The sequence below is a fragment of the Aethalodelphis obliquidens genome, unplaced genomic scaffold, assembly GCF_003676395.1.
Source record: "Aethalodelphis obliquidens isolate GAN/ISIS:26980383/991018 unplaced genomic scaffold, ASM367639v1 scaffold81, whole genome shotgun sequence".
In the NCBI taxonomy this organism is placed as follows: Eukaryota; Metazoa; Chordata; class Mammalia; order Artiodactyla; family Delphinidae; genus Aethalodelphis; species Aethalodelphis obliquidens.
Window position 1 is genome coordinate 3,827,966 of NW_020838025.1, and position 12,983 is coordinate 3,840,948.

Here is a 12,983-nt window from a genome sequence, read left to right on the forward strand (position 1 = left end):
CTAGCATGGCTGTCCACCCACCGAAGGGTTGCCCTTGTGACGCTTCTCTCCCTGTATTCTCCTTTCTGTCAGCACCCTCTGTTTGCTAAGCAGTGGTAGAAGCAAAGGGAAATTCCAGAGACCACAGTAATCAAGGTCACCAGAAGTGAACACATCATTCTTAGTGAACTGTTCAAGAGCTAAAAGGATATCCCCAGGAGCAAGAAGTCTCCTTTCCCAAATCTAACTATGACCGCGATTGGATTCAAAGGCCTTTTACAGGCCACTGTCGACCTCTCTGTGGCTGAATACTTGGAGTGCTGTGGAGCTCTATAGGAACGGAAGACCAGGTCCAGAAACCTGTCCATCCCATACAGGAAACTATTCTGAACTCTAGATCAGAGCCGGAAGATGACTCAGGATCTCAGCAGGAAAAGGAAGGTCTTCTACATCAAGCCATCTCGCAGATAAATACCAGAAATTAAGAGGTATTCAAACTTTCTAATATGAAGGGCACGCAGAGGATGCAATCTTTTACCCAACTCTAAAGAGTTTTCGCCACCTCAAGAAGATGAAATGCTGAGGAAGGGATGGGAAGGAATGACTCTTGAAATGCCCAAGAAATGAATACTTCAAAGTATATTCAATGGTTTGACAAAGAAAACATCTTTAACTTTGCAAAGAATTAACGTCAGGGCTTACCTGAGGGACACCTGACTTGGCCAGAGGCAGCTCCTAATAAAGAGGGAAGAACAACGGCTAATACACTGCACCATAATTCATCTCCCTCTTAAAAGATGAGAGACCATTACACCCCTAAAGCAAGGGCATCAATGCCTCATGAGTGTTCCCTTTCAGGAAATAACCCCCCTCAAAAAAAAAAACTGCATTCTAAAAGCTTACAAGAAAGGCAAACCTAAAAGGAAAGATGTCAGGCTGGCTACATAGGAGTTGAAGGTACTAACCAACGTGGAGGGTATGAACTTTTGGTAGAAAGCCATCAAATATTGAAGGATGGCCTTTGACTTCTGCAGCCTTCAGATACAATTCCCAGGCCACAGTGGGAACACGTGGTAAACGGTCAACAATGGAAAAGAAATGCTATGCGGTCCAGCCCATGTTGAGACAGAGGCACTACCTGGGTAGCAAGAGAGGGTTCCGCTGATCGTCTGCTTTGCAAGGATTTCGGTTGCCTTTAAGCACTAACATCTATGAAAGGCAATGCAAGGCTCCGACACTAGGGCAAAATAAAGCCCACGGGAGCTACAGGCACTATTTTCAAAGAGGTGCTTTAGAAAACAAAAACATAAATACACGAAGGAGCTCTCCTCTAACCTGGGCCTGCACCAAGCCATTCGTGAAAACTTAAGAATAGAAGATGGGCTCCCCTAAAACTAAAGGGTTTCAGGGGAGATGAGAAAGACCTGGGGATTATTTGAAAGGTGTGTAAGAAGTCAGAGATCAAGACTAAGAGGGAGGTTTCTGGCTCTCATCTAAATTTCAAAAGACATTTTGTACCATTGGGACTATAAGATTGTTGAATCTGTGCAGTATTTCCCACGTGAGGAAAATGATCAAAGGCAAAGATTTTTAAAAGAACCCTCCCTTCCCTCCCCCTCCTCAAAAAAGCGGGGAGCTATGAATAAACCTGCCCATTTTGTACTGAAACTTTTTCAAAGACGGTTTTCAAGCACACACGGAATCACTATCTTTTATCTCACTTGTTCGGAAGAAGAGTTAGTTTAAGAATTTGGATGGGTACTTTTCAAGACAAGGAAATAACATTAAAGCAAGGATTTCTATTTAACCCATTTGGACATCCTGACCTAAAGAACTGAAAATGTAACAGAAATAAATGAAGTCTCACTGCCTGTTTTTGATTTTAAAACCCTGTCTACCTAATATCCACATAAACAGCTTCCTGTGTAGAATGTTTAGGTCTCTAGAGGTCCTAGGCACCACATGCCATCAAAATGAAGGGGAAACAGCCTATGTGCAGCACACACCTAGTGCAGGATACCTGCCGTTGAGACTTGGAGTTTTGGAGAGAACTGGGGAAAAGAAATATATACTTGAACATTATCTCAAATATTTTCATTTCGATAAGGCCTCAATTAAAACAATGCAAGAAATACTTAATACCTTTTTTGCCAAAATAGCAAGTGGTTTATTTCCTGCTAAGTCAGAGAACCAACTATGAATCGCACTCTGGGATCGAGCAGTAACCAGCCAATAATTATCTTTAGCATTAACTTGTGGTTTCTTCTTTCCGGTGTCCTGGAAAGTGTTAAGCTTTAGTTTCTCAGCTAATATGCTGCTAAAATAAGCTCCAATCTGTGGAAGAGAAAACAGAGTTTAAAGACAATAAGCAAGAATGTTAGTAACACACATATCAGTATTTTACTTTTATTGTTTTAATAGAAAATCTTCAAAGAGCCCATTGGAAAATAAAATGGGAATTTAAGTCCTTGAAGCTAAGAGTTGTGATTTCCTTACACTAACATAATGCAGAAACTCCCACAGCACCTTTGTTTCACTACTAACAAGTAGTTCAAGGGAACAAGAAGGGTCTCTGAAAATCCCTATAAAATTCATTATATCCTGAATAAATTTCAAGAGAATGGGTTCTGCTTTCATCTTTAGATGAACCTCTCCTTTTTCACAGTACACACCCATTTGAAGAGAATCTTCTTCCTGAGAGGTGTTGCATACAAGATCAGAACCTGGCAATCACACAGTAATCTTTCTTTTTCTTGTTTCATTTTAATAGCACATAAATTTGGAAAGGAAACTCTGTATTTACACTCAGTGCTTTTAAAAAAAAAAGTCTAGAGAAATCTAATTTATTTACATGGAAAATTACAAAAGGTTCAATTAAATTAAATATTCAACATTTTTGATTGGGCTGCCAATTTCATGAGTACAAGTGTTTAGAAAGAGAAAGCTAGTGTGGCTTGCTCTGAATGGAACAAAGTAGCAAAGGGAGCTTCCTGTGAATGACTGGCATTTTCATATTAACCAAATTAAAAGAGGACAAAGGAAAGACAAAGGGACAAGAAGGAAGGGGACTGAGTAATATCTAAAAACTAAATGAATCCACAGAAAACCTCTTGGAATTTCCAAGAATCCTATCACAGCATCACATTTTGTCCCCTGGAAATTCTCTAATAACAGGATGTGGACAACAATTTCTAACAAATACCTTCAATAAGGTTAGCAGACAGTGGCAATCGTGATTAAAATAAAATACCTACCCTGCTGCAGCAAAATAAGAATCACTACCTTAGTTAATGCTCATGACTCAATAAACAATTAGTCTATAGGGTGGAACGCAGTTGGAAGCAATTAGCCAAGTTTATCTACCAGGGCGAAAAGCTGGTAAACATTTTTTTAATGTGAATTGGCATCCCTTGATCCTTGTGATTGAGGTACAGTGAAAAAGTCTGCTTTGTGTTGAGGTAATATGGCAATAAAAATTATAGTAATTAGAAAAAAAGGCTGAACCTTATTTTTTTAAAACAACTTCATAGTATTCTTTTTTAAGCAAAGTTTGCAGAATGTCCAGAGAATTAAATGCAAAAATTCACCAAAAAAACAGCTATTTGAAAACAAGGAGCCAAGAGTAACAAATTGTTTAATTTTAAATTTCTCAATCAATATTTGGTCTTTGCACCAATGGCACGAAATACCTACCTATGTAGATTGTTTCATATTTAAAAGATCTCTTATTTGCAATCATGTATGAGCATTTTAATCATAATAAACAAAGACATTAAAAAAATTTTTAAACTAGTCTAAGTACTGTCAAAGAAGAATAGCCACGGTGATCTGAAAAGACTATTCAATTAAATCAAGCCAATCACTGATTTTGCAAATCAAGGGATTTGCAAAAATTGTATTTTAAAAAAAAAAAAAAGTCTGGGGGGCTTCCCTGGTGGCGCAGTGGTTGAGAGTCTGCCTGCTAATGCAGGGGCCATGGGTTCGAGCCCTGGTCTGGGAGGATCCCACATGCCGCGGAGGCAACTAGGCCCGTGAGCCACAACTACTGAGCCTGCATATCTGGAGCCTGTGCTCCACAACGGGAGAGGCCCGTGCACCGCGATGAAGAGTGGCCCCCGCTTGCCACAACTAGAGAAAGCCCTCACACAGAAACGAAGACCCAACACAGCAAAAATAAATTAATTAATTAATAAACTCCTACCCCCAACATCTTCTTAAAAAAAAAAAATGTCCTGGTGTAGGTAACGGCCAAAAGAATTCAGAACACGGCAAATTAAAAAAAAAAAAAGTCTGGGCAATCTCTTTTGCAATTATACTCTTTTCTATGTAGTTAATAATAGCAATGGAACATAGTGGCTGTATACATGTTTTACTTCCTAACAAATCTTATGAACAACTGCATAAATGTAAACAAAGTCAAAATTCCCAAGAAAGCAAGAGCAGAGAAAATACACATTAGGACTCAAAAAGAAAAGAAAAAAATCAAAACATGATCATACACTTAATTTCATTCTATCAGCAGTATATTCACATTATTCTAAAATCGAGAAAAAGTTCAGAGCCTCATTCCCAAGTCCCAATGCCTAACTCCAAAGAACCACCTTGATTAGTTTCTTATGTGTCTTTCCAGAGTTTCCTCATGTGAATACACATGAACAAACACGAATATATTATTTTTCTCTTATATCTATACCTCGTTATGTACATTGAGTAAATGTCTGAGAGCCTTCCTTCCATATTTGTCTATGGAGAGCTTCCTCATTCATTTTTACAGACACATAATAATGTACTGTGTGCATGTACCACATTTTATTTAATCAAGTCCCCGTTAATGGACATTTGTTTCAAACTTCTGCGATTACAAATCACATTAAAATGAATAGCCTTTCCTATTTGTTATTTCATACATGTACAGCTATAGCTTTCAGATGAATTTTCAGGATTCAGATTGTATGATTCTGTAATTTTAATCAGCATTGTCAAATTACCCTCCATAATGTTTATACCAATTTGCACTCCCTCAGACAAGGTATGAGAGATAAGGTTTAATTTAAAACTTGTTTCCATCCATCCACAGCTATTTTGAAAGTAATTCATTTGGTAAGAAAATGAAAAAGTTTAGGGGCTATACTATAGGTCATGTATTTCATATTCATTAGATCAAATTCCCCTCAGAAGGTTTGAATCCTTGAGTAAATCTCACAGGAAGGATGAGAGCAGCAGAAGTGGTAACGGGTGCTATTTCCATTTATTCAATTATTTAAAATGACATAAAACTTCATACAACTGGGAACAATTTGGCAGTTCCTATACACAAAGCGTTCATACTTTGTTATGGACAGAATTGTGTATATCCAAAATTCAGATATTGAAGCTCTAAGCCTCAATGTGACTATATTTGGAGATAGAGCCTTTAAAGAGGTAATTAAGGTTAAATGTTCATGGACCGATAAATGGATAAAGAAGATGTGGTACACAGATACAATGGAATATTACTCAGCCATTAGAAAGAATGGAATAATGCCATTTGCAGCAACATGGATGGACCTGGAGATTATCATACTAAGTGAAGTAAGTCAGACAGAGAAAGAAAAATATCATATGATATCGCTTATATGTGGACTCTAAAAAAAAAAATGATACAAATGAACTTATTTACAAAACAGAAACAGACTCACAGACTTAGAGAATGAATTTATGGTTACCTGGGGGGAGGGATAGATTGGGAGTTTGGGACTGACATGTACACACTGCTATATTTAAAATAGATAACCAACAAGGACCTACTGTAAAAAACAAAAAAGAAAGAGAGAAAAAAAGTTAAATGAGGTCATAAGGGTGAGGCCTAATCCAATATGACTAGTGCCACTATAAGAAGGAGAACACCAGAGATACCCGCACACAGAGAAAAGCCCATGTGAGGACACAGTGAGAGGGCAGCAGTATACAAGCCGAGAAGAGAGGCCTCAGGAGAAACCAGACCTGCTGACACTTTGATCCTGGACTTCCAGCCTCCAAAACTGTGAGAAAATAAACTTTCTCAGAAAATCAAATTTCTGTTGTTTAAGCCCCTCAGTTTGTGGTATTTTGTTATGGCAGCCCCAGTAGACTAACGCACCTTCTAACCAAGTAACATGCTGCTGGGAATTTATCCTAAAGAACAAAAGCTATATGTTCAAATATGACTATACCTTCTTTATAAATAACCATAAGAAACAGATAATAGGCGAATTGCTGTACACCAGCAGTTTCAGTTATTACAGCACATAAATGATGAAACGTTATCTATCCATTAATTACTATGAATATGAATACTTCAGCCTCAAGGAAAGGTACACACAAAATGATATTACTTCTTTAAGTACGTAAGTTAAGGAAGATGAAAGTTTAGAGAGAGATGGTAGTTATATTTGCACAACAGTGTGAGTGTACTTAATGCCACAGAACTATACACTTAAATATGTTAATGGTAAATTTTATGTTATGTAAATTTTACCACAATAAAAATAAAGTAGAAAACAAATTACAACACATACATAATTGTAGTTGTGATGTTTAAAAGGTATCAAGCAAGATTGGAAAAAGAGTAAAAACACTGTGTTTGGTCAATAGGACAATCTGTAGAAAATAATTGTTTTTTTTCACATCACTTAAATAATACTTCAGTTGCTAGTTTAGCAAATTACATATGTTTGTGTATGCATGTGTGCATATAAAAAGAGATTTGAAATGATACACAAACTTTTAACAATCTCTGGTTAAGAGAAAACAAGAATAGAAATTCATCTGTATGCTTGATTTCTTTTAATCTGTAGGCATGATTTTTTAATTTAAAAAGTATTTTAATATTCGAAAATAGAAATAACTCAAAAAGGATGAAAAACAAACCTTAAAGGATACAAAGAGAAAATTCCATCTATATATCTAATTGTTAACATAACCACAAAGGAAAAAGACTTAATTCAAGAAATTTTTAATACAACACTCTGACTACATCCTTTTTTAAAAAATAAATTTATTTATTTATTTTTAAATTTTTGGCTGCATTGGGTCTTTGTTGCTGTGCACGGGCTTTCTCTAGTTGCAGCAAGCGGGGGCTACTGTTCACTGCGGTGCACGGCTTCTCACTGAGGTGGCTTCTCTTGTTGTGGAGGACGGGTTTTAGGCGCACGGGCTTCACTAGTTGTGGTTCGCAGGCTCTAGAGCGCAAGCTCACGGGCTTAGTTGCTCCGTGGCATGTGGGATCATCCCAGACCAGGGATCGAACCCATGTCCCCTGCATTAGCAGGAAGGTTCTTAACCAATGCACCACCAGGGAAGTCCCTCTGACTACATACTCTTAATGAAAGTTAGTCTAAAGACAAAAAGCATGGTAGAGCAATTGTAAATTTTACATCGCAATTTTGTTGTTGGAATGACACTGGTATAGTTTATTCTGGAACTTTTTATGTATATTATAAGATAGAGTAAATGAATAAACATGCTAATATTGCTGGGATCCAGGGTTCTCACCTTAAGAGAAAGGAGATACAATGATGGAAAAGGGAAAAGCGTGGGAAAGACCCTGTGGTACTGACTCAGAACAGATGGATGGATGGGAGGGAGGGAGGGAGGGAGGGAAGAAAAAGAAGAAACCTAAATATTTTTGCCATCTCTGTCCACTGAAAGGGCCTAGAAGTTGTGACACTCAAGTAGCCATGAGCAAGCTGGGCACCCAGATCTGGGACGGGATAGGAAAAGAACAAGATGGCCCTGGACTATGTTATTGTACCTCAAGTGAGGAAGTGCCCAAAGGACTGGGTTGGGGGGTGAGGGGGTTGTCCAAAAGGCCCAAGAACCAGGTTAAAGGTGCCCCCACTGGCCAAATGTGAGACAGTGTGAGCATCAAAAAGGAAACTGAAGGTCATACAACTGATTTTAAGAGTTCAGGGGTTCAAAGTGATACTGAAAAATGGGGTGTCCTTAACAAAAGAATGTCAACTAATAAATATACGAGGAATAATAACTACAAAACCAGCACTTTGCAACCATCAGCAAAATAAATCATTCAGCAGGAATCGACAATTGATGCTAAAATCATAGCATAAAATTTTATTGGACAGGGCTTCCCTGGTGGTGCAGTGGTTGAGAGTCCGCCTGCCGATGCAGGGGACACAGGTTCGTGCCCCAGTCCGGGAAGATCCCACATGCCGCGGAGCGGCTGGGCCTGTGAGCCATGGCCACTGAGCCCGCGCGTCCAGAGCCTGTGCTCCGCGACGGGAGAGGCCACAACAGTGAGAGGCCCGCGTACCGCCAAAAAAAAAAGAAATTTATTGGACAATAGGATGTTCATACCGTCTCAAAGTATCACCCTGTGGAGATTACCACGAGGAAAAGATGACTACTTTTGCAATGTAAAGAGATGGCAGACAGCACCTTAAGTGATCAAACAGTATAAGCAATACTCAGGCAAACTAACACTGCATGTCTCCTGATGTGCACTGTAGTCTTTGCACCAAAAATATTTAACCTGAAAAAACAAAGAAACCTCACAACAACAACAAAATGAGGGACTCTGGAGAGCGGTACTGCACTAGATTAAAACAGGATTAGGAGACACGCCAGCCAAAAGCAGTGCGTGATCCCTGATGGGACCCTGCGGCAGGACAGCATAAAGGATATCTGGGGGAACTTTGAATATGGGTTGTGGTTTCAATAATACAAATTTATCAACATTAGCTCCCATGGGTTTCACATACGTATGCTCTTTCGGAAGTTTTGGGAAGCGATGAGCATTACCTTTGACGGGTTAATTACAATATTTCTGGCCGAGCCATGCTCATCTCCAGTAAAGGCGGGCTGATTGTTGAAGCCTTGCTTTACATTCACAGCGGTCAGTTCATCCTGTGGGCGGAAAGGTACTGATTAGTCCGAAGGATGTCAAAGCTCCAACTGAAGCCAACATCCTGTAGCCTCAGGAATGACGAACATTGCTATGCTCTGTAGAAGAGAACTGTTCAACACTCACCAAGGAAAGAAGCAACAGAGGTTTAAAAATCAATATATACATGTGTAGAGAGAGAGAAAGCAAATGTGGCAAAATGTTAACAGCCATTGCCTGTAGGTGAAAATTCTTCACTAATAAAATTGGAAAAAGGAAAAAAAAAAAAAAAAAAGCAACCTCCCCCCATAAACGTAAACTCATAGAATGTGCAGACTGGGATTGTTTCTAGAGAGCCCACAGCTTGACCGCCCCTGTGCACGTACCTTGCCAGCCCCTGTGCACGTCTCTATGCTATGTTCCAGAAAACTGGCTCACTCAACTTGCTCAAGACCCCACAGCGAGTTAAAGACAGGAATGAAGGGCTCCTAGGCGCAAGGCTTGTGATAACTACACACCACCACAGCCCTGCAACTGAGGGGAAGTTTAGAGCTTGCCAAGCTGTTCGTACATCTCGGCTCACTTCACCGTTACCAATTCTGAGGCAGATGGTAGGCGCGTGTCTTCATGCCTGTCTACAGATGAGAAGAGTGAGGCTCGCTCAGCTAGTACAGTAACTGGACAAAGCCAGCACTGAAAGACCATCTTCTCACTCCTAGACTAGGAAGAGAAATTTCCATGACACTGTGCACCAGAGTACAAATGCCACAGGAAAATGTGGTCTAAAAATACACAGCCACAATTCGTACCCTCCTTAAAAAAGATCTACTGGATAGATATAGGAAAACTTTCCTTACCAAGGTCACAACACATCAAAAATAGCCCAAGGCATTTAATAAAAAAAAAAAAAAAAAAAAAAAAGACCTTCCCCTGCCCAGATCATTGAGTTATAGAACTAAATCAGAGTTCCCAAAATACAGACTTGAAAGAATAAAGGGGAAAGGTGTGCGTAAACGAAGCCACCTTCTGCTCCCCTCACTTCAGGCCAAGAAAGGGTCTCAGTGACACCTGGGGTAATGGTAGCAACAGCACAAGAATATACACTTATTCTTCACAAGTAATTGCTGTAAGTGTAAAATGAAAAAAAAAAATCAACTGATCAAATCACTGCTATGATTAGGCAGAAAGCCTTAGGCCAAAATCGTTAACGACATATAGCACCTGAAAGGTCACCTTGGCTGAGAACTGGGGTCTCCTGGAGTCATGCCATGTAACTTTACTTAATTGTGTGTGCTCTAGCTAATACCTTGGCTAGGCACAGTTCTGGTGGGCTTTCAAAAAACCCCACTACAGGAAGCTTAGCTCTATGGTAACCAAGTCTCCTCCCAGCACGGAAGATAGCTGGAATTGTGATCCGCACAGAAAATGAGTTGCATGTATATATCAGAAGACATCTCAAACTGCTCCCGCATTTTCAAATAAATTATTTGGAAATCTAGGGCAAAACTACATAATGCATATTTTAAGTCAAAAAAGTGTCAGTCAACTGAAATAAAGCAGGCATGCTAATGAAATTTCTGCCATCTCAGAGTCTAAGGAAGAAGGGGGACACGTGGTGTCACAAGGGGAGTGGGACAAGAAAATGGAATTTTTATCTGTGCTTTAGCATCAGAGTAATACAAGAAACACTAATTGAGGAATAGCTTATGTTTTTACTAAAAATACGTCCTGGGTTAATCAAGAGGGAATGTGTGAGGCTTTCAGGACCAGTTAGTTCCATTTAGTACTGCTTCAGTTTCTATTCTAAACTAACCCCTGCTCAGCTAGCTGCCTGTTGTGACTGACTGCTAAGCACTGGCCAGGACAGACATGCCACGCGCGCACACACACACACACACATGCGCGCGCGCGCACACACACACGCACAAATACACACACAGAATCGCCAGAAGGAAAAGAACATGGGACCATGGTAACAAGTCTGTCAGCCACATCAGATTTTCCTCAAACTAGGATCCACACAGGTACTGCTGGGAGCCTTGAGTGCTGAGAACTTTCCAAACTTGTATTCTCACTTTCATGAACATGCATCCGGAACCTGAGCGCTTCTCACTACCACCGATGCCTCCCCCAGGTCAAGGCCACCATCACCTCATGCCTGGACACTGCAACAGCTCCTAACTGGTCTCCTTGCTTCTACCTTTGCCCTCTGAAGGCCACATTCAACACAGCAGCCACAGGGAGCTTTGGAAAACTTCAGTGAGATCACGTCACTCCTCAAAGCCTGCGATAACTCCGTACCTCAGAATCCGAGCAGAGGCCCTACGAGGTCCTACAAGTCCCTGAGTGATCTGGCCCCTTATATCTTTCCGACCTCATCCCTGACCACACTCCCCTTGCTCACTCTGCAGCTCCTCAAGTGTCCAGCTGGACGACCTCCAGCCTCAGGGCCTTGCATGGTCTACCCTTTCTGCCTGGATGGCTCTTCCCTGGTTTCCACATGGCCAACTCCCTGGCCACCTTAAGTCATGTCCTCGATGAGAAATCTGACGACCCTATTTGAAACTGGAACTGCTCACCCCATTCCCTTCACCCTAGCACTCCTAATCGTCCAATAATCCATAGCACTGATCACCTAAAACCCCACGTAATTTACTTATGATGTATCCTGTCTGTCTCCCCCACCAGAAGGTAAGGTCTGTGAGAACAGGGGTCTTTATGTTGTTCACAGAAGCATGCCAAGAACACAGAGCAGTGGCTGGCACAGAGCACACAATATTCAATTCACAAAATATATTCAATAAATATCTGTTGAAAGAGTAAATAAGTGAATGATAACCTGTTTCGGACAATTAACGTAAGTATATTCTGAATCACTACCCCATGACGTTGAGGTCCCTAATTCTGTGTGGATTTATGACTAGAGCCACTTAACCTCTCAGAGGAGTGGCTGTCACCCCCTCAAGCCCAAGGCACCATCCTAAAAGCAAATATTTTTAAATGCCCTTTTTCCAAGTCTGAAATGAAATTCATAGACAATAACTTACCAACATTTTTTTAAAAAATCAATGTAATGCCCTCACTCTAAAAGTTTTTTCAAAATGAAAGTAAGTTTTAACAACATAGGTACTTGAAAAGAAAACCCTCAGGCATACACAACAAGACCTCTACTACCCAAAAAGTGTGGTCCATGGGCCATCAGCGCGGGCTCGTTAAAAATGCAGAACCTCATCTCAATCAGCTTAACAAATTCCCCAGGTAATTCATGGACACATTAACCTTTGAGAAGTGGGGCCCTAGGAGACATCAAGAATTAGTAAATGTTTGTTCCTATACCTAGAATCACCATAAATGCAGTCCGTGCAAAATGCAGACTGATACAGGTGTGCTGTATTGCTATTTCAAATGATCAGAACGGCATGATGTGAATCTTCTGTAACGGTGAAAACTCTTAGTAAAATTTTCAAACCAACAAAATAAAATCTTCTCCCAATATATTAAAACGCAATCGTTATATTCCTCAGAGACTCAGTGTATACTGACTGTGTATTAAAATCATGCCAAAAAAATACTTTGAGATCACATGTGAATAGATTCCCACCTGGAACAGAGAGAAAACGACTTTGCAAGTTTGGTGGCACATATGACAATCCAGTGGGACCCAGGACAATTCGCCATTGAGGACATCTAGCACCCCGGCCCCGCCCACTAAAGGGCAGTAGCACCTCAACTGTAGGGACAGCCGACACCTGCTCCCAGAGTGTCACCACACTCCTGCAGAAAACCAAAGTTCACTGAGAGGACTGCTTTTACCTTTTAAAGCCCTGCCTCTGAAAAGGGGAATCCAGGTTTCAGAAACAGGGAGTTTCACACAGGCTCTGCTCCTGCTGCAACACCATGACGACGGGACGTCCAGCTCCAGCCACTACAGGCCCCTACAGCTCGCAGCTGTGGCTACAGGTGGAGGCCTTGCTGACCCCAGGGTAAGGATGACTAAGTGGAAATGCACACAAGGGGGACAAGAGCCCAGGCTCTGCAATCAGACTGTCTGAATTTGAACCTCCAACTCCACTGAAGAGTGACTCAAAGCAAGCTCTGGAACTGTTCCCGGGCCTCAGTTTCCTCAACTGTGAAACAGGGATAG

At 40.7% G+C, this 12,983-nt stretch overlaps 1 protein-coding gene across 1 annotated transcript in view; it reads right to left on the reverse strand.

Moving 5' to 3' along the window:
* Positions 1–12,983, reverse strand: part of MED12L (mediator complex subunit 12L) — a 330,647-nt gene that overhangs the window by 291,065 nt on the left and 26,599 nt on the right. Inside the window, exons 3-5 of the mRNA XM_027092812.1 lie at positions 8,758–8,862; positions 2,122–2,313; positions 682–714 (exon numbers count right to left, since the gene is read on the reverse strand). Of these exons, the coding sequence (XP_026948613.1) occupies positions 682–714; positions 2,122–2,313; positions 8,758–8,862 (330 nt within the window). The remainder of the gene's footprint in view (positions 1–681; positions 715–2,121; positions 2,314–8,757; positions 8,863–12,983) is intronic.